Source organism: Ictidomys tridecemlineatus, chromosome 8 (assembly GCF_052094955.1).
Source record: "Ictidomys tridecemlineatus isolate mIctTri1 chromosome 8, mIctTri1.hap1, whole genome shotgun sequence".
Taxonomy (NCBI): Eukaryota; Metazoa; Chordata; class Mammalia; order Rodentia; family Sciuridae; genus Ictidomys; species Ictidomys tridecemlineatus.
The window spans coordinates 100,399,050-100,421,717 of record NC_135484.1 but is presented as its reverse complement, the minus strand read 5'-3'; the positions used below and the strand labels follow the sequence as shown (position 1 = coordinate 100,421,717).

The window sequence follows — 22,668 nt, the reverse complement described above, 5'->3', positions numbered from 1 at the left end:
GATCAACAAGAACATTAACCTTTTCTTTTCTAGAAGAAGGAAGGAAGGAATAAACAGAAGGTACTCCGGTGCAAAGAATCAAAGCCTACGTACTGCATGACTCCAGATTTTATGACCACCTGGGAGATTTTGCTCCATTGGCATAATGTCATGTGATTATTGGAAATGATTCACTTGTTTGCAAGAATTGGATTAAGTTACATTTGAGCAAATTTAATTTCCTTGCCAGGCATTTGTTTCTCAGAAACATAAAAATCTATAGTGTTTTAATCAAGTAGTAGTTTGCCAATGTGTTCCTCTGTATATAACAAATGTAAAACAGAGAGTTTTTAAAGGCCACTTTTATTGAACACCTATTATCTGCCAGACAATGACCTTGTGAGGTAAATGCTATTATGCCCATTTTACTGATGTGAAATTAGAAGCAAAAACAAATGCAGGCACTTATTTTCTTTCTTTCTTTCTTTCTTTCTTTCTTTATTTATTTATTTATTTATTTATTTATTGCTCCAAAAGACTCAGGGATTAAAATGCTATTCTCAGTCTTTATTTCTAAAATTCCTAGAAGCATCTAACACTTAATGATTTTTCCTAATGTCCTCTGAACTTTTACCTTCCTAGATTATCAATTGTGCAATAAATATGGTCAGGACATATACTTTATTTGAAATTATTTTTCAAAAGTAGAGAATAGAGATGTAATTAAAAATGATCTGCATGTACAAATCACAGCTCCACTTCTTTCTATGTGTATTTCTTTGGAAGCAAAGGTCAATGTCAGGGACACCTCATGAATATGCCCTAAGAGAGAAATGAGCAATAATGACACCAAAGGAAGCTTCTGAGGAATCTCCAATATTTTCATTAGTATTAATTTATAAAACACTAATTTCAAACCAGTTTGTTCAACATTGTATTGGCACCCTAAGAAAAACAAATAAACACTCCTTCCCACGCACAAGGAAAAACATACAATTTGCGGATCTATGGAGGGACTAATTGGTGAGAGCAAACCTCAAGAGCTGACATACAGCCCAGAGACCAGAATCTACTCAGGATGCTCAGGGAAGCTTATCAGAGAAAACAGGCTCCAGGCTGAGTTCACAGAGGCTGAACCTCATGAACTGAAAGGGGCAAAGAAGTTGAAAGCAGCTGGAGGATAGAATGAAGGAAGGTAGACAGTCTTGAGAGATGATGCTGGAACCGTAGCAGGGAGCAGATCATGAAAAGCCCAGGAGACATTAAAAATAGTGGACCTTCCTCTGGAGGTACTGGAGTTTCAAGCAAGATCAGACCTTTATTTTCAAAGTTCAAGCATTGGAACACAGCAAGGTGGCATGCTCAGAAGCTATCATGGTTATACAGGTTAGAAGCCCGGACTAGTGGGCCAAGTTGTAAAGGAGAGAAGCAGAAATACTCAGGAAGGATGTTTTTCTTTTGTTTCGTTGGTTTGTGGTTTTTTTTTTTTTTTCTTGTTTGAAAATAAAATGGACCAGGTAGATGATTACTGTAACGAGTTAGGTAAGAAGACAAGTTGGTTTTGGGTGATTCCATATTTCTGGTTTAGATAAACATTTGCCTCAGCGGGATTCTAAACACCCAAGGAGGGATGACAGGTCTAAGGGATAAGCTCATAATTTCTCTGTAGGCAAGATGAGTTTGAAATGACTATTAAGTCTACTAGTGGAAATACTCAAGGTATTGCTGTTCAGTGGAAATGCAAGAAACCCACAAAAGCAATAATGAACAAGTCAAAGGTAGTAGCCACATTTCAAAAGTAAAAAGAAGGAAAAAATAAGTAAGAAGAAGCAGAGAAATTACTTTTAGTACATATTAACTTAATATATCCAAAATATCATCAGTGTAACCAATATGAGCAAATTATTAAACTATTTTATATATTTTTTTCATACTAAGCCTCAAGAATTTGTGTTTAATTTCCCCTATGGAACACATCAGTTCAGACTAGCCACATGCCAAGTGCTCAGCAGTCATACGTTTCTAGTGGCTATAATACTGGACGGTGCACAATATTAAGGCAACAGAAAAATGGGTACAGAGTGTATGCTCATTGAACTAGAGGAAACAATTGGTAATCATCAGTGAATCTTAACTGATGTGAAAATAGTCAAGACTGCCTGGGATGAGTACATGGCTGAGAGAAAATGAAAGCTCACAGAACCCTAAAGTAAACCAGCATTTAAAGAACAGAGACTGGAATTTACAAAAGACATCTAGAAATAGCACATAAAAATCGATCAAGAATATTATCCTCATTCTGTGCAATTATTTCTATGCAGAGCAAATCATTTATCTAAATGTTTGGACAGATTAATTCAAGAACTATGTAAAAGCATGTCATCCTGGGGGCTCTGGAAAAAAAATGTTCAATGACATCCTTTTCTGAAATAAGGTCCCAACCCTTGCCTCTTTAGGAAGAATGAAGTTCACAGAGGGAGGTTGTTAGGAACAGAAGCTAGAGAATGAACATGACTCAGAATATTGAAAACAGAAAGCATGTTCTTAGAACAGGTACAAGAGAGATCAACATAAGCAGCAACCATGCAGATCAAGCGTGTTGTCATTTTAACTAGACATAAACTTGATTTCTGCCTTATACAGGGGAGCAGTTTATTCTTCACCCAAACATTAAATATATTATGGCCAACTTCAAATATTTATATGCAACCAGCTGCTAGCATTGAACCTATAAAATGAAAAGTATCACAAAGGTGGGCACTCATCAGATTAAAATGAGGCAGTGAGGGACAGGAACAGAAGGTCACTGAAGTCAAACAAAGAAGTTACAGCTATAGTAAAAACAGACCAGAGAGGGGATGTTACAAGGAAGAAATCACACTCCAAGCACTTGGGGGAAGGAGCACCTTGTTTATGCCTTTATATAAAGCCTCACTCTTGCCCTCTGGGGACCTCTTGCTGAGGGAGGGGGTGAACAGTTAAAAGTGAAGACAGCAGGGCGCTTGTGCCATATCAGATCTCCATCAACACGCAACCCCAAAAGATCATGACTGTGAGAGCTTTGTAAATCAACTCTTAGGGTGCTTGCCCCAAGGCAAATAGCACAACAAATTAATCCTTTCTCCATGAAATGCAGCAAAGTTTGTATCTACACTGAATCCAAATTGCTCATTAGCTCTGACATGTTCCTAATGAGGTTATAATGCTCTGGGACAAAGATCAAGCCCCGGAGCACAAATAGCTAAGGCTAGAATCATAGAAGGATAAAATTAGAAGGACCTTAGAGCTGTGCTGCCCAAACTTGTTATACCAATCACCTGGGCACTCTGATTCAGGATGTCCAAAGTCCAGTCTGAGTTTCAGAATTTCTGAGGGGCGCCCTGGTGGTGGTGATGTTGGTGAGCCTTTGGAGTATACTTTGAGCAAGGCCTGCGAGTTCACCTAATCCAGCTGCCTTTTCCTAGAGGTGAGGACACAAGGGCCAAGAGATTGACAACTGGAGGTATGCTGAGACTTCCCTATGATTAAATTCAGATTTTGGGGTATTTGTCCATAAACCTGTGGGTCAGTCTGAAGTTTTTAAATAGAAGCATAGTGAGTAAAGGGTGATCAGTCATCCTGGTTTTTGTGGTCCTAAAGAGTCTTCCAGGACTTGGAGTTTTTCTATGTTAAAACAGGAAATTCCAAGAAAATCAGGATGAATTTTTCACTCCATGCCGAGTCTTTTGAATCAACTTAGATTATAGCATCAGGATTATAATCTTCTCGACTTTGTCTGTCTTTGAGTGGTGACAGCATGATCTGTCGCCAAAGCAAGGACCTAAGTTTCCTGCCATGAAGATCTCAAAGAGCAGATTCTCAGACAAGGCTGAGGCTCTGCAGAACATTCTATCAGCATGTTGGCAAGTGCTGCTTCAAGACACAACCTAAGAACGTCCCAAAGCAATTATAAAAGGGATTGTCATGAATACATAGAAATAAATATCTACAAGCACAAAATATTCCTCTTAACTACAAAATCTATTTTATTTTCCTCATTAAAAAAGTATATTCAGGAAATTAATCACTAACGTTCATAAATCTCAAACATACATTAAAGTCATCTTCGGTAAGAGCTCTAAATGACACTTGCAATATAGCTCCCTTAGTAGTGTTTGCCTCAGATTCACAAGGCCCTGGGATCAATCCCCAATTAGCCTATTTCTAAGAATAATAAGAAAAAGTAAGTCATGCTATACCCAATCATGAGTATGAATAAAAAAATGTCCCTTCAAAGAACAAAAAGAGAGAAAGAGTTCTCATGAAAGTAGAGAGGAAATCATCAAATGAGAGGAAGGGAAGTAGGAGGAGAGAAGGTTAGAAAGTGGGGGAGGTATTAGGAAGTAATATTGATCAGATTATGTTATATGCATGTATAAATATACAACAACAAAACCCACCATTCTGTATAATTAATACGCACCAAAAAATAAAATTTTAAAAAAGAAAAAATATATATAATAATATGTATATAAATAATATATATAAAATAATATCCCCCTATTATTGTTATTTAACTCACTGGAAATGAGACTATTAATGTTAGAATAATGAATATGGAAAGTAAAAGTGACTTTCCGATGCTTTCAGTGTATTATAGAGACTTCCAAAACAGAACGACAAGATACTGATTCCATATGCATTCAAAATGCAGAGTTAGTGCAATCCTGACCACAATTATTCTTGCTCTCTGGAGTTTACCTATTCAAATAAGATGCCAACGTGGTCTGACTGAATTACGTGACTTAATATTCATGGAGTTAGGACACTTAAAATAAAGGAAGGAAATAAGTGTGGCTAAATATATACAATGCATTTGAAATAGGTAAAAGAGAGAACCCTAGACACTCAGCAATCATTACCTGGAAATTAAAGAGGGCAGAAGCAATCCTATTATGCATTATAAACAGCCCAGCTGCTGACTTAATGGTACTTTGAGTAGTATAACCAAGGAGTCCTTGCTTCAATATTAATAGGAAAGGTATTGTACGAATCCAATAGTTCATGAAATTAACAAGGAAAATGAACTGGGAGCAACTTTGCAAGTAATAGGAGGCATCAGCCATTGCTTCCCTGGAGCACAGTGAGCACTTAAAGAGAGCTTGGAGAGAGTACATGTATATAAATGAGAATGGACATTATTGGAATTTTCTCAATAATATTTTTAATTTGAATATATTTCAAATTCTCTGTTGGTTGCAAATCTTTTAAAGAAGAAGCTGTTATCTTAAAATGTTCATAAGAGGTTATGGGTATAGGATCTGGCCCAAAGATATTGACAACTGCCATTTGAATCAGGCTGAAACTATCAGAAATATATGAATGAAAATATCAAAATTATTCACACTTCACTTTTATGGAACTAAATTCTTTAAATAGTCAGAAAACAATTTCTTTATACAAGCCTCAACAACCCAAATGACCCACACATGCTCACTGGAAAGCTAAAATGTATAATTAATTCTACTTACAAACCAATGGACATGCGATGAAAGAGAACATCTTCCCCACAGACACTGCCACGAACAATCTGACTGAAGCTTGCACTGACCAAACAAGAAGCGGAAAGGGTTTCCATAGAGGCCAGAATGTGACTTCTATTTTTCCCAGAGAGAGAACCATCCAAGTCTTCCAAAATTGCTGCATGAGGAAATGGAAATGCTACTAAGTTTGAAGAGTCTGTAAACTTCAACTGGTTGGTCTTCACAGTAAATCCACCTACAAATCAACAGCATGAGACAATTATCACAAATGACAACTCAATTCACCAGGCTCATCTTAATACTTTTAAGCTGCATATTTATACAGTTTTATAATTCACTCCCTTATTCATTCAAGAAAAAACACCACAAGTATTTATGACAGGTTATGTGTGCTTGAGATACTGAGGGACCAAAGAGCAGCATTGGCCCAGCTGTCAAACACCTTGTGCTCTATGGTAGTGGTTCACTACTAGGGGAGGTTTTGCTCCCCAGGGCACATTTGGCATCATTTGGAATTGGTTTTGGCCATTACAACTGGAGGGAGGATTGACAGTGCTACTAGCAATTAGTAGGTAGAGCCCAGGAATGCTGCAAAACTTTCTACAATGTATAAGACTGTCCACATGACAAAAAACTATCTGGCCCTAAATACCAATAATACCAAGGGTAAAAAACACTGGTATTGTGGGAAATATGGACAGAGAACACTAATTTATCAAATACTAAATACTAAAGGTGCTATACTTCAGTCTTGCAATCTTTCAGCTTCTGTTCTTCTCTGGTGATTCTAACCCTATCAGCAAAACTTTTAACTGTGAGGTATATACTTCAAACATTCACCTTTAAAAGCAAGATTTGATTAGTCATTTGTATAAATAGTAACACACTTTCAATGTATTAGCTCTAGGGCTATACTTCTTAGTGCTTTCTCTAACATCACCACCAGGTGATTCTTTGGTACTGCCAGCCCAGTTGCCCTCGAAGAAGCAGTGATTGTTTCAAACACACATACCTGTCACTAAAAAAGAAAAACTGAGTATATACTTTATAGTATATAGGTGCTGTATTGTTATATACATTAGAAAATATTGAAAAAAGGAAATAAAAAAGAATAAGACACAAATTAAGACTAATATTTCCATTCTGCATTAGCAATAGAGTACATGCAGTAAATACAGCTATGTAGGAAAGACTTCACAATTCTACCTCTTAAAATCTGTGTAGTTCACCTAATAACACAACCACCCATAGCTCTACACTTCAGACATATTGGAGGATTTTAGTGATTCCCCAAGCACACTTATCTTTAGAATCTCTATTTTTTGCATATGCTAATTTTAATACCTAGGCATTTCCCTCTGCCTACCTCCCCTTGCAAACATCTATTTACCTCTCAAAACCTTACTCAAAAGTCACTCCCATGAAATCTTACATTCCCTCTCCCTGGACCCCTTTGCTGACTGTGTTGGTTCTCCGATATTGTACTCTCACTCTCTATTCAATGATGGAAAAATGGTATTTGTTTCAGTGACTTATGAATGATATGAAACAGTAGAGCTATTAAAGAACTGTAGAATTGTGATTTGAAGTATTTGCCATGAGGCATTTTTTTATTTATACAATTTATTTTTATAATTTTAAACCTAGATACCACTCAAATAAGAACAATCTTTGATTCTGCCTATGTAGGGGGAAAAAAACATCAAGTGAAGACTTGTTGATTATTCATTTAATTAAAAAAAAACAAACAATTATCTAAATTGGTGATTTAAACCACAAGAGCATATTTACTTGAATTACTTTGCTTGGCTGTTTACAATGATCAGATAAACTAGATTGCTCTCTACCTCCTTCCACTCATGAGTCCTCCAAGGTCTTTCTTACCACCTCTGAGATGTGGATAGCAAGTAAGCAAGAATGCTATGGCTCTATTTGTGCACATATCAAGCATTAAGCTGCTGAAAACATCAAGCACTTGAACTGGCTCCTTCAGAAGGGGTTGTACGCAAGCGAGTTTATGCCCATGTGTCCATTTATTCATGTTATAAATGAACTGTTCTCTAGGTACCAGGCTCTCCAGTATGTACTAGCAATAAAACATTGAGCAAGAGAGCTTTATGAAGCTCAGCATTCAACTGATATACAGCAACATACTAATAGAATCTGATGGGCATCATGACAAGCAGAAGATAGGGAACTACAGAAACGACATGGGAGTACTGGGCCTCCTTTAGGAGTTCTTTTAAGAAGCCAGAGTAACAGTTTCTAGTGATGCAATCTTGGATCTGAAAGAAATATTGACCCACAAAGGATTTGCCACTATTTATCATGTTCACTTGAACATTGGCCATGTTTACCATTTCCCATGTCTATTCAAACTTACCCTGTCCTTGGGAACAGCCTGAACAGGTTCTTATGGCTACACAGTTGATGAGATCAAAATTAACAAAGGTTGTGTTAGAAACCAGCAGTTCCCATCTTTTGGGAGTTTTAATCCCAGCTGACATACAAAGACTTCCCTGTGATTTTTTTAAGAAAAGAAAAGAAAGTAATATGAATTATGAATTATAGTAATAATTAGTAAAATAAACAAACATTTAAAAAGAATAAAAAACAAACTACAAACTAAGAGAAAATACTTGTTGATCACATATAAGACAAAGATCTTAGATCCAGAATATAAAAAGAATCTGCACAACTCAATAGCAATAAAACAGAAAATTTATCTTAAAAATAAAAAAATAAAAGACATTTCCCTAAATAAAGTGGAAATATCAGCACATGAAAAAAATGTTTAACATAATATTTATTAGGGAAATGCAAATTAAGATCAAAATAAGAAACACTCACTATATACTTATTAGAATGGCTAAGTAAAAAAGAGTGCTGATGATGAGGAACAACTAAAATGCATACATTGCTGGTGGAATGCAAAAATGGGACAGCCACTGTGGAAAACAGTTTGGCAGTTCCTTATAAAGTTAAATACACTCTTCACATAAGATGTAACAATTTAACCCCAAGGTGTTTACCTTAGAGAAATGAAAACTTGCATTCACACAAAACCCTGACATAAATGGTTATGATTCCACTTGTAACCACCAAATCTGAAGAACAACTCAAATGCTTTTTTAGACACGGAGGGATAAACAAACCATATTACATCTATCACTGCTCAGTAACAATAAATAATTTTTAAAAAAAGATACTTGAAACAAATCGCATGATTTCCCAAACACATTTGGGTATGAAAAAAAGTCAGTTCCCAAAAGTTAGGTGCCTTATGATTCTGAAAACAAAGTTTTGAGATGAAACTCAATTCACTGCTTCTGCCGGCAGGTGCAGCTGCAGCTGAAAAGAGGCAACTCTTAATAGCAGGCCATACCATCCAGTGTGGAAGCAGACTCCTGCAGCTCACTGTCAATTTTTCTTTTTTCAGGGTCCTTGTCTTGTGAATTCAAAAATTCAAGTATACAGACAAGGATGACTGAGTGTAACAGCAGGATTTATTTATGAGCAGAACAGGAACACAACTAGTGCATTGCAATACAAAACCTGGTATCAAGTTTTTTCCTCTCTGAGAATGCAAGTCTAGGGGTTTATATAGTACTTGGATCACTGCTATAGATTCAAACTTAAGCTAATTAGGGTTTGACAGAAGTAAAATGCTATTGATCCAACTCTATTCAAATAACGGTTTGGAACCCAACCACCGCTATTGGTCGACTCCCCAAACCAGACTTCCTTTCAGGTCTGCCTACTTCCATTTTCTCCAGAGAGCAGGAGATTGAGGTTGTGAGATGGTCTGTGCTTGCAGGTTCTGGGCTATGTTGCTGCATGGAGCCAGCTTCTGCAGCAGGCGTCCATACAGTACCCAGGCTTGATTGCTGAAGGGTGAACATCAATGCACCTTGGCTCACAGCATTTCAGGAACACCTCAGGTCATGGTTGCCACCTGCACTCCAACCTACATGAGCTGCTTATTCCACTGCTCCTTCCTTCTTCTGCCACTTCTGGACAGGGACCAGAGGTTTGGCAGCTAGAGAGCCATGTCAATTCCACTTATATAGTTTTCGAAAAGGCAGTTAGTCACTTAGTCACAGGAAGTAGATTAGTAATTGCCAGGAGTCAGAAGTGAGAAGAGGTTGTGGCTCCAAAGATGGTGCTCCACAGAGTTCAGATTGATGTAACTGACTAGCTGCATATTGACTATGGTGGTCATGGTTACATATATTTGTATGTGTTTAAAATTCTGAGAATTATTCATCAAAAATGTCAATTTTGTCATAGTCAATATAGAAAAATAAACTATCACAAAATGTTGGATTCAGTATATGCTCAAGTACCCTTAAAGAAAATGCATGAATTTAAAATACAAATTCTAGATTTGTTTTGCAGGTCTATCATTGTTTAAATAAAAAGTTTAAAATGAAAAATAATAATGTATGAAGTAAAAGAAAAGCTGCTTCTAAGCTTTCCCATAAAAGCACTTCAACAAACCCCATTCAGTCAATTTCTTAGGGACTTGCTCACTGTTCCATTGTTAAAAATAGTTACATTTTGAGAATCAGTAGAGTTTTTATAAAAGCTTTCAACATGAAAAACAGTGACAAAAATAAACATCAGTGGGACAAAAAAAAAAGAAAAAGAAACCACCAAATGGAGACAAATATACTGTAGAGATCAGAGGAAAATTTAAACAGCATCATTAATAACTTAAGAGAAATAAGTATAGCCATAAACAAACAAAAGAACCCTTAAGAGAATTCTTTAAAAAAAAAATAAAAATAGGAGAGCAGAAATAAAAAAACTGAATAGAAAAATTAAGGCAATATCTTAAAAAGCAGGACAAAGAGACAAAGAGATGAAAAATCAGAAAAATATTAGGAAAGCAATCTATATAGCCAAGTATTCAAATAATAATATTTTAAGCAAAAAAGAAGAAAATATAAGGGAGACAGTTATCAAATAAATAATTGAATAGAACTTCCTAAAAAGGAAGGGTAAAATTTTTCAGTCCTTAAAGGCCCACTCAATACCTAACTCAGTAGCTAGAACAAAGAGCCACACCAAAAACATGGTATTGACATAAAACACTGGGACAAGGATAAAGCTCCAAAAGCTCCCAAGAAAGAAAAACATAAGTGGTTACATATAAAGTATCCAGAATCTGAGTATCTTAAACCATCATCTTCGATACTGGAAGCTGGAATAAATAGTGTTTACCCTCAAAAATTTAGGGCAAAGTTAACTCTAATCTGGAATTTTATAACCGACAAAGTACCAATAAGGAGTTTTCTATAGGTAGCTCAAAATTTTCACCTTTTAAACTTCCCTTTCCTCTGGAAAGTTACTACAGGCTATGCTCTAGCAAAATGAGGAAGTAAACTAGAAAGAAGGAGGGAAGAGGTGGGAATGAGGACCAAGAATTCCAACACTATAGAAATATGAAGGAAATCTCCAGGGCATGGAAAGGAGAGATTCCAAGGTACATGAGGAGACCCTTTTCAGGTTCTGCTGGTGTGAGCACTAACCATCTGCATGGCTGCCTGGCATCATCCACTAAAGATGAAGGGGTACTCTACAATCAACAATTTTTCAACTTCACTTATTTTCCACAGAAATGTATGAACACCAAAAGACATGTAGAAGGATATTGATAGAAGATAGCAAAAATTAAAAAATCTAATAGTAACATACCTTTAAAAACAGAAAGATATGTAATGATTGGAATAGTCATAAAATAGAATAGTATGTAATGGTTGGAATAATAAGTTATTGGAACCCAATAAAGACATAGTTGAATCTCACAGACATAGTAGTGTGCCAAAGAAGCCAGGTGAAGTAGAGTTACATGTTCTATGATTCCTTTGATATAAAATTTAAAAGAAAGAAAAGTTAATCTGTATCAATGTGAGTCTGTATAACCCTTCCCCTCTGGCTGTAGAGTTATGGGTAGGATTTGGAATAGGGGGCCAGGAGGGCTTCAGAGGAACCCATAATGTGCTATTTCTTCATCTGGGTGATATTTACATGGTTGGTTTGCTTTATAAAAATCCACTGATTTTTTCCCTTGTGGTTTATGCACTTTTCTTCATAAATATTGTATTTTCACAAAACATTTATTTTAAAAAGTAGGATAAATACTAGGGAAAAGTAACACAGAGCATGAAAAGCTAAAGAAAGAAGCTGAGCAGTTGAAGGTCCTTGAAATGCACAGGTAACGTTCATGCGTGCTAATGTAATTTAGACCTTCATTAAGACAAGCTAAGGATGTTAAAAACCTAAGGCCAAGAGCAAAGACAATCAAAACAGAACAAATAATTTTCAAATGAGAAACTATTAAAGAGATACAATGCAAGACAAATCAGGTTAGAAAAGTCGGAAAGAGAAAGAAAATGGATTGCAAAACTGGAAGCACAGAATAAGATGGTAGGAAAAAAACGCAAATATATGAGAGACATCAGCATGAAGATGGTAATTGAAACCACAAGAGAAAATGAGATTTCTCCCAGGGAGAGCAAGTATGATGAGAAGAGAGGGGGCCCTACACCAGACTTTAGGGAAACAAAAAGATGAAAGGTCTAAATTGAGGAAGACAGATCCACAAGTGAAAATGGAAACTAAATGCCAGGGAAGAGGGAGAAAGAATAAAGCATCCCCATCAGCCCCTGCCTGATGCCTGATAAGATATTTTTAAAAGTACCATTTTCTGCTCAAATTAATTATAATAGCAACAGAAAGACAATCACCCCAAAGATACTTCAAAAGGAGGGTGACCATAGATTAAATCCAAATCAGGGTATTTCTGAGTCTGAAAGGGGATGCTAATTAGATTGAATGTCAGGAGAGAGGGTATCAACACACTACTCAACCAGACTGAGATGTGTAGCAATGCCACAGTGCATATTTTCATGTCAATTAAAATATTCTATCCACCTCTATATAGGTTGGGTGTGAGAGTACCAAATAAACCCTTTCTAATGATAAGAAAAAAAAAAGTTCTTCTAGAAATTGATATCTATTTGAGGACATAAATCCCTGATAATAGAATGCTATAAATTAAATGTGGGTGAGAGGCCTATACATGGAAGGGGTCAAATCCTCTGAAAATCTTAATTCCTAAAGGAATGTCAGGCATGAGAGATAGAAATCTCAGGAATGAGAGATAGAGGCTGAAGTTATAGTTCTACAACCTCAGGTCAGGTACTTCCGCCTGCTCCACCCCCTTCAAACAACTGATACCTAGTAATAATGGGATTAGCAAAATAAATTTCAGAAATGTGTTAATTAATAATTAATGGATATTTTTCTTATTTGTTTTAATCCCAGAATTTCTCAGAACCTGTAATTTTTTCTTTCTTTTTTTAATGAATTTTATTGTGTGTCTTTAAGGTTTATAATATGATGTTATGGGATACATACAGATTGTAAAATGGTTATTATAGTGAAGCAAATACCACATTATCTCATATATTTACTATTTTTTACAAGATCAACTAACATTGATTTATTTTTTTTAAATTGCCAATGCAATTTTATTAACTAGATTCCTCATATTGTACATTAGGTTTTACTTAAGGTTTTGGAAAACAGACAATATGGAAAGCAGCATAGTACAGACATAATTAATCTTCTTTCCCAGACATATTCTTGGGGCTAGGCAATCCTAGAGAATGCTTCAGAGAATATTGGTGTAGGCACCAATGCATGTTCATGGCAAAGCCATTTGCCATATATAACCAAGATTATTGGATCAGAAGTTGGGAAGATATCAAAGTATCCCTGGATCTGAAATACTAGGCAGAGACCTTGAGCTGTATTTTGATTCCCCAAAGTTTCCATTTCTTTACCTGCAAATTGAGAAATTCTACTCAGATAATCTTTTAGGTAACACTGAGCTATGAAATGGCATAGCTTTAAGATTTAGATGACTAACCAGTATCTAGATTTCTCTAGAACAAAAGAGTTTAACATTTTGTATCAGAAGACTCTTGTCCTGCACTTGTTAAAAGAGTTTTTTGTTTTTTTTAAACTCTCAGCTGCACTGCTTCCCTAGTGAGTTGTACCCCAGGCATGTGATTATTTGTGATTATCTCATGATAAGCACCCTTTTATCATAATTTATATCTTAATTTATGTCACTCTCCCTTTAATTATGATGTCTATTTAACATCAATTAAGATATTCAGCAGCATTAATTTGCCAGGACAGTTATCCAATTTGATGGGTGTTTTGTTTCTAGCATCTATTCTAAAGTTATTCTGGAAAGTTCAAGAGACTTTGATCTACCAGTATCACAAAATGTAAATCTGAGTGCAATCCTCTCTTGGAAACTATAGTCTGAAAAGACTCATCCCTTGAGTTGGTGACCCTATAGTAGAAAAGGAAGAAATGCCAGGTTCCTGCTTTCAGAAAGGATGGTATAAAAGAAATTGAACTAAGGAAAATTTAAAATCAAATACAGAAATATGTATCTCAGTAAGAAAATGGTGTTGTAAATCATAGTGTTTCTATCTAGAGCTATGTAATAATCTCCAGTGGATGCATAAGTCAATAATTATCATTTAAATTTCAAATGGACAACATATTCAGCAACAAACTGAAGAGAAAGTGTTTCCCATGGTTCCCAGGAATGTTGGAGGCCTCTTCTGTCTATGATTTTTCAGACAATATGATTGCTAGAATGCACATGGCTCTTTCTGAAGCAAAAATATAGGAGTTACATAAAGGACTAAAGCCTAAGAGATTACTGTAGTCTGAATTCTTTTAAGGAGAACTAGGACTGCTCCCCTGGGAAGTATACTTTGTCTCATCTGTATTCTGATACTCTGACCATTCAGTGGAGGAGACATCTTCTATAGTTTAATTTTTATGTAGAACTCATACTTAAACAAGAGCTAGGGAATACATACAGAATCTTATTGTACTATAACAAACTGTGTAAAATTTATATTATCTGATTAAGTCTCTGGGCACCTTAAATGGAGTAAGGGTCTTATTAATAAAATGGTAAAACATGGAACAGAGAGACAATATGAAACTATACTATATCATAATCCTTGTATGGTTAGACAAAATTAAGTTATTAGGTTCAATATAGAAATTAATAGTAAGCCTGAAATGTAATCAAATAAGAATTCTTCTAGCTATTATTTTATTACTATTTATAAGGACCCAATACAGAAACCCTGAGTTTCAGTGTATATTTGAATCTTATTGTTAATACCATCACTGTTACAAATAAAAAGCTCTTCTAGTTTTTACCAGTTAAATATAAGATAGATCCACTAAAGAATAGTATTAAAATTACACATCATGTATCATCAGGGATCCCTGCACATATGATTCTGTTTTTATGGACAACCTATAAACAATCACACTAAAGCACTTACCTTTTGGTTAAAATGACCAAGTAATAAACTGTCAGTAACCGAAGTATTTGCATCATTTTCTAAGATGTCAATTCCAAAGTCTCTGCATGAATAAACTTGGAAGTTTTTCAGGTGAAGATTGCTACTTCTAAAAATCTATAAGATAAGAGCATATGTTATGGCAAAGGTCTGAGGTGTGGTTTGTCATAGTATTCCTGAAACTTCTTTAATTATCAATTAATATAAATAAGCATTCCATGCCATTTTTAAGCAACTTTTATCCATGCATATCCATATAGACATTGCCACAAGGTTCACACTATCTAGTCCCCTTTGTTTATACCCCTTTGTACTTTCCATTTCTCTTCAAAGAATTAATATGTTGAAAGGTCAGAGTGGATTCTTCACCTATTTAAAATAGTTTTACAGTGCACAAAACGTGCATAATTAATGCAGAAAAACAGCATCCGAGAACTTCAGTGCTTAGCGTTTTCTTCAATACAGTATATGTTAACTTGTATCATCAGCAGATTGTAAATATAAAATAAATAAATTATCATGGCTACAGATTAATTGTGTGTGGACTCAGCATATGGTACATATGTACATTTATGACAACTGGGCTGTATGTGCTCAAGTAGTAACAAAATTAGTTTGTTAATGTTGAAAGAATCCCACTGGTCTTGTATTAACTATATGATCTTAGGTAAGATATTTAACTTCTCATAGGCTTTGGTTCAAACATCTTTAAAATCAGGGTGCAGGTCAGAACTATTATTAAAACTAAGAGTCATCCCTTTATTCATTAACGTAATCAATAAAACCAATTTGTTATTTATAATAATAAAATGTATTAATTATTCATTAAAGAGTATCATACCTTTACTGGAAGTTTCTTATTAATTAAGGCTAAAGTATCCTTAATTTGATTTATCATACTATCATTCTTCTACATGTAAATCAGTCTTTGTATTTGAAATTCCCATTATGCATGATATATATATTTTCTATAAAATGATAGTTCTTTGAAGGCATAGGTTTACTTGAAACAAGTAGGTATGGTATGAGCTGAAAACTGATAACAGCTATTACCTAATCATAGACATCCACAAATATTCCCTTTTTGCAAATACATTCATGTTCAAAACCAGCTAGCACCTAGCATGAGCTAGGAAATGTGCTGATTTGAAAAGGAAACCAATATACAATAGCAAAAAATGCACCTATTTTTAGAGACAATTCAACTTTAACAGTGTGCTGTCAATTTGCCCTCTTCTAGAAGAATTGCTTTGCATTTATGAAACTTGATGAAAAGAAGGTATTTTTTTCAACTTCTATTTAACGTAGAAGTGTCAAATCACTTGCTTGGAATTAACATTTTTGCTGTGAGACTTTAGCAAGTATTTTACCCCTTAGATAATCTTACATACAAAAGAGATAAAATAACCTCAAGGTTAAAATTATTAAAAAAGAAATGTTTCAAAAATCTTAACAATTTATCATCAAATAGATACAGCTTCATATTGACACACAATAGAAAATTTCTGTTCAACTTCACCCCTCATCTGGGAAATGCAACATAAAACCACAATGAAAAATCACTGCAAAACTTTCAAAATGACTATAACCAAGGAGAAAGATAATGGTTGGTGAGGATGTGGAGAAAAGGGAGCCCTTACACTCTGATGGAGGGAATATAAATTAGTATACCACGATGGAAAACAATGTGAAGTTTCCTCAAAAAAGTAAAAACAAGAACAATTATGTAACCCAGAAATCCTACCACTACATATATATCCAAAGGAAAAAAAGATCAATATGTTGAAGACACACCTGCATCCACCTACAGTACCATTCACAATAGCCAAGATGTGGAAGCAACCTAAGTGTCCATCACTTAATGAATGGAAAAAGAAAATGTGATCTACTCAGATTTAAATAAGAAGGAAATCCTGTCATTATTGTGATAACATGGATAAATCCAAAGGATTTAATGCCAAGTGAAAAAAGTCAGGCAAAGAAATGCAAATGCCACATACTCCCATTCACATGAAATCTAAAAAAAGTCAAACACATAGACACAGAATAGAATGGGGTTTGGAGGAGGGGAGCAAAAAATGGGAATGTTAGTCAATAGATAGAAATTTTCAGTTAGGCGGGAGGAGTAAATTCAAGAGAAAGATTGTACAACATGGTGACTATAGTTAATAACAATGCATTATATTATTGGAAATCACTAAGAGAGCAGATCTAAAGTGTACTCATCACTAAAAGTAAGTATGTGAGTTAATGTACAATTTAGTTCAATTTAGACATTCTTTATACATGTTTCAAAACATGATAATGTACATGATAAAAATGTACAATTTTTATCAATTAAAATCAATTAGCAAAAATAAAATATAATTAATCCAATGAGAAAAAAAAATAGGAATTTTACAAATGGAATACTCTGTTCTAGTATCTATATACATAACAGTTGGGTCTAAATAATGAGAAATAATGGGAGTTTATGAAATTTATATACAAATGTAGTTTTGATGATGAAAAAGGCACTTTTTGGTATAATTTTAAGAGACATCATTATCAACATCAGTGTATTACTTTCCAAACCTGTTTAGTGAAACTCACAATAATAATAGCTAGAGTTCATGAGCATTCAGGAAGATCTTATGGACACTTTATATTCAGGGATTTACTGTTATCATCATTGTCATCATCATTGTCATCATCATCATGATTTTTTGATGCATAAAATTATACATGTTTATAGGGGTCATGTGATGTTTCAATACATGTATAAAGTATATAAGGTTCAAGTCAGGATAAGCTTATCTGTCTCCTTAGAAACTTATCATCATTCATGTGTGTGTACAGAAAACATTCAATACCTTTCTAATTTTTTTGAAATATACAGTACATTAGGATTATTATTCTACTGTGCTATTTCACCAGAACTATTTCTCCTATGGAATTGTAACTTAGTACTTAGGGGTTTATTTAGCACTCAAAACAAATATTCTTTAGCTACTATTACTGTCTCCATTTTACCAATGAAGCAGAAGTTAGGGAGGATTTTCTCAAAGTCATTAAAAGAAAAATGGGAACATTTGAGAGTTTGCATAATCAGATATATAGGATATTATCCTTTTGTAAACAGCTTTATTAAAATATAATTCATTTTCTATACAGTTCACCTAACTTGCTTTACAATTCAGTGGTACTACTATATTCACAGATGTGGGCAAACATCACCACAGTAAACTTTACAACCTTGTTTTCAGTTCAAGAAGAAAGCTCATGCAAGCCCTTTTAGCTATCATTCCTCATTCCATTCCCACTATTATCCTCAACCCTCCACCCCTAGAGTACGTGTTAATTGTTTCACCTCTGTAGCCTTCCCTATTTTGGATTTTTAGTTGAGGAAAATAACATAGGGCGCCTTTTTTGTGTTATTGACTTTTATCATTTAGCATAATGTTTTCAAGGTCCATTCATATGACAGCATATGTAAGTACTTCACTTCTTTTTCTGGGTGAAGAATTTTCCATGGCATGAATCTGTCACACTTTATCCATCTGTCCACTGATAAACATTTGGGTTGTTTCTGTCCTTTGGCTATTATGAATATTGATACTGCTATAAACATTTGGATACAAGTTTCTGTTTGTACATATTTTTTAAATTTTTTTCTTAGGTATATTCCTAGGACTGTAATTCATGAGTTATATGGTAACTTTATTTTAATCATTTAAGAATCTGCCAGAATATTTCCTAAAGAGGCTGGACCATTTTAAATTCCCAACATAAGTATTTAAGAATCATTTTTCCACATCCTCACCAACTACTTATCATCTTTGCTCAGGACACATTAGTAGGTGTGGGATGGTATCTCATTTAGTGTTTGATTTGCCTTTCCCTAATGACTAGTGATGTCACACATTTCTTCCTGTGTGGTAGTGAGCAGACTACAATGGTAGAATGTTTGCCTAGCATGCATGAAGTTCTGGGTTTAATAGCCAGCATCATAAAAACTAAAACAAAAAAATATCTCCATGTGATTATTGAAGAGCTTATTTACAGAGGTGTATATTCAGATCACTACCTTCATTTTTTAATTGGATCATTTGTCTTTTTGTTGTTGAGTTATAGCAGTTAACAGTAATCTTTATATATTTAAACTACATAATTTGCAAACATAATCTACCATTCTATAGGTTGTTTCACCTCTGTAGCCTTCCCTATTTTGGATTTTTAGTTGAGTAAAATAACATAGGATGTCTGGATGGTGGCACTAAATTTTCTTAATTTTGATGAAGTCCAATTTATCTGCTTTTTTTTTTCTGTCACCTGTGTTTTTGGTGTTGTCTTTAAGAATTAATTGCCAAATCCTTAGTCCAGAAGATTTACCCTATGCTTTCTTCTGCATGTTATAATTTTTGCTTTTACATTTAGGTCCTTGGTTCATTGGGCCAATTGTAAATAGTACAAGAAAGGATTCTATTTCATTCTTTTGCATGAGGTGCACTGGTTGTCCAAATGCCATTTGTTGGAAAGACTGTTACTGTTCCTGTCCTCATTGAGTGGTCTAAGCATCCTTCATCAAAATTCACTTGATCATAAACCTAGGGGCTTATTTCTAGACTCTCAACTATATTCCATTGCTTGGTTTACCTACTCTTGTTCCATTACCTGTCTTGATTATCATCACTTTGTAGTAACTTTTCAAGTTGGGAAGAATAAATCTTGATTCTTTACTCAGGATTATTTTGGAGATGATTACTTTCTAAATTCCCTGCCATCATGCTTTTTATTTAGTTTTCTTTATTTTTCCTCATAAGAGTGAAGTTCCAAAGACCTTCTTATTATTTGAACTCTTTGACTCAAGTGCACAAGAGCTCAATCTGTATGGGTCTATTTGTTCTTTCACAGGATTAGAATTCCTGATGGCAGACCCTTAAAAAAATAAAATAAAATAAAATAAAATAAAAAAAACTATCTTCAATAAATGTCTTTTAATGGTCTTGTTTCATTGGAGATGTCCTCTAGGACAGGGAGCACAGACTGTAAACCTGTGTGTCTAGTCAACTTTTCATCCTTTATAGGAGACAAAGTGTTTCATAAAATTAAATGACAACAGGCCAGGTGTGGTGGTGGCAAATGCCTGTAATCCCAGAGACTCAAGAGGCTAAGGCAGAGGGATTGCAAGCTCAAAGTCAGACTCAGCAAAAGCAAGGTACTAAGTAACTCAGTGAGACCCTGTCTCTAATAAGATACAAAACAGGGTTGGGGAGGTGGCTCAGTGGTCCAGTGCCCTTCAGTTCAATCCCTGATATTACCACCCCCCCCAAAGAAATAAAAACAAACTACCAAAAGCAAGTGGGAGTCTTCCAGTTATTCATATTAATGATGTATTTTTGAGCTTTCCTTATTTACAAGTGTCTCCTTCTTGTTGGATATATAAAATAAATAGCAAATTATATGATTTTATTTTATTTCATGAATGTGCTATAAACATTTTTTTCATTTATATATCTTTCTAAGACCAGATTTCAGAGACCAAATGTATGCAATTCATACAGCATCAACTCCACCCTGGATTGTTTTATTTGTTGCTAATAGCATTGAACATACAAGTGTCTTCTTAAAAAAATCATTATGATAATAAAACATAAATGATTAAACATGAAGAAAGTTCAACTTATTGATTAAAGTAAGGATGGCAGCTTGAGCTGGAATTGTGTTCTCATGATGAGCCATGCTTCTTCCTAAGACAGGTATAGGCATTACTCAGGATATTAGAGTATCCCATGTGCAACAATGTATCTGGACTGTGTACCTGCTTGTGCTACTAAGCAACTATGTGACATTGACAAATTTTATATTTTATACTTTGATTTATTATTTGCAAGTAGGTATGTGAAAGGAAGAATGGATGGACCTCTAAAATCCCTAATTCATCCTGGTTATTAAATCCTATTTTCTATTGGGGTTGCTGAAAAGTCCCATAGAGAAAATGACCTAACCCTACATGACCGACAAGACTTTGTTCATTCAACTACTCCATACACACCTCTGATGCCATTGGTGTTGTGACATGTCAGTGCCACCCTCACCAGTAAATCATCCCATTCATTAGAAGTATGTAATAAACTGTCAGAATAAAACAAGAAACAGCTTTAGTTTTTCAAAAAGCTAATGAAACTTACCTGGGCACCACCTGCACTTCCCCAAACCATGAAGTTTTGGAGCACAATGGGGCCAGAATCATTGTCCCAAGGTGGCTGAAATTTAGGATATATAAAGAGACCATACCTAGAAAGTGAAACAAAGAATAAAACTAAGCCAATTGCTATTTTCTAACTTCCTAATTTTTTACATTGGAATTACAAAAGTTTTATGTGTTTTTATTTTTTAAAATGATACATAATAATTATTTTCTGTTTATTCATTTTTTGTTTTTGTTTTCGTTTGCTTCTTTGTTTGGGTACTAGGGGTTGAACCCTGGAGCATTCAACTACTAACCCTATCTCAAGAACTTTTTATTTTTTACTTTAAGATAGGGTCTTGCTAAGTTGCTTATGGCCTTACTAAATTGCTGAGGCTGGCCTTGAATTTGAGATCCTCCTGCCTCAGCCTCCAGAGTCTCTGGGATTACTAATACAGAATAATTGTACATATTTACAGAATTCATGTGATACTTCTATTCATGTACACGTTATGTAATGTTCATATAGGGTAAGTATGTCTACCTCCTCAAACACAATTTCTTCATGATGAGAATATGCAAAATCTTTTCTTCTTGATTTTGCAGTATACGTTACATTATCATTTTCTGTAGCTAGCTCTCCCACAACACAAAGAAGGTGACGTGGCACACTTAGTACCTAGGTCCAAAATATGTGGTAACTCTACCACAATTCTGTTGTATCTCTATAGTAGAGAATATCCAATCAGAATGTATGGCACCATATAAGGGAGGCAACAGGGCTAACAGGTATGAGGAGGACTAACCCAGGGTATATAAAGCAATGCCCTGCTGTGCTGAGGCTCAGCATTTAGTTACGAACCTGCTGGGCCAGTGCCAGCATCAATAAACACAGCTTCCTGCTGAAAGCCCTTGTGTCCTGTCTCTCTTTATAAGAATCCTACAACACAGCCAAGCCTGCTGTGTAACAGAACACCACAACTTATTTCTCCTGACTGTAACTTGGTACTTGATCCTTAGACTCTGCTAACCTCTGTTCAACTCTTAATTTAAATGAGATAAACTTTTTAGAATCCACATATAAGTAAGATCCTGGGGTCCTTGTCTTTCAGAGTCTGGTTTATTTTACTCAACATAATGTCTTCCAGCTTCATTCATATTGTCACAAATGACAGTATTTGACATTTTCTTAGAGCTTAGAATATTCCTCTGTGTATGTGTACCACATTTTCCGTATTCATCACTTGATAGACACATGGATTCTATTTCTTTGTTATTACAAATAGTGCTAAAATGAACATGAGAGTACAGATGTCTCTTCAACAGACTGATTTCATTTTTTTTGATACATACACAGTAGTGAAATTGATGGATCATGTGGTAGTTCCATTTTTAATTTTCTGAGGGCTCCTCAGCCTGCTTATCCACACATTTTATTCCCACCAATACTGTACTGCCGCAGTCTGGCTGGGCACAATTCACGAGCCACTTATCAAGCAGAAACGAACTTTATTTTTAGAACACACATGCCAAACCACAGGAGCTCTTCAGGAATTCCCTCAGAGCCCAACTGCCACCACTCCTC

At 35.0% G+C, this 22,668-nt stretch overlaps 1 protein-coding gene across 9 annotated transcripts in view; it reads right to left on the bottom strand.

The window, feature by feature from the left end:
* Pkhd1 (PKHD1 ciliary IPT domain containing fibrocystin/polyductin) overlaps nt 1-22,668 on the bottom strand; it is a 432,625-nt gene that overhangs the window by 232,227 nt on the left and 177,730 nt on the right. For 8 of the 9 annotated variants that reach the window (XR_013425107.1, XM_005318573.4, XM_078019904.1 and 5 more), the window contains 4 exons: nt 21,085-21,190; nt 14,897-15,031; nt 7,885-8,020; nt 5,490-5,736 (listed from right to left, as the gene is read on the bottom strand). Coding sequence is in view for 8 of the 9 variants with exons in the window: in XM_005318573.4 (XP_005318630.2) it covers nt 5,490-5,736; nt 7,885-8,020; nt 14,897-15,031; nt 21,085-21,190 (624 nt within the window). In the remaining variant the exon portion in view is untranslated. The remainder of the gene's footprint in view (nt 1-5,489; nt 5,737-7,884; nt 8,021-14,896; nt 15,032-21,084; nt 21,191-22,668) is intronic. The other variant, XM_078019903.1, reaches the window with a different exon arrangement.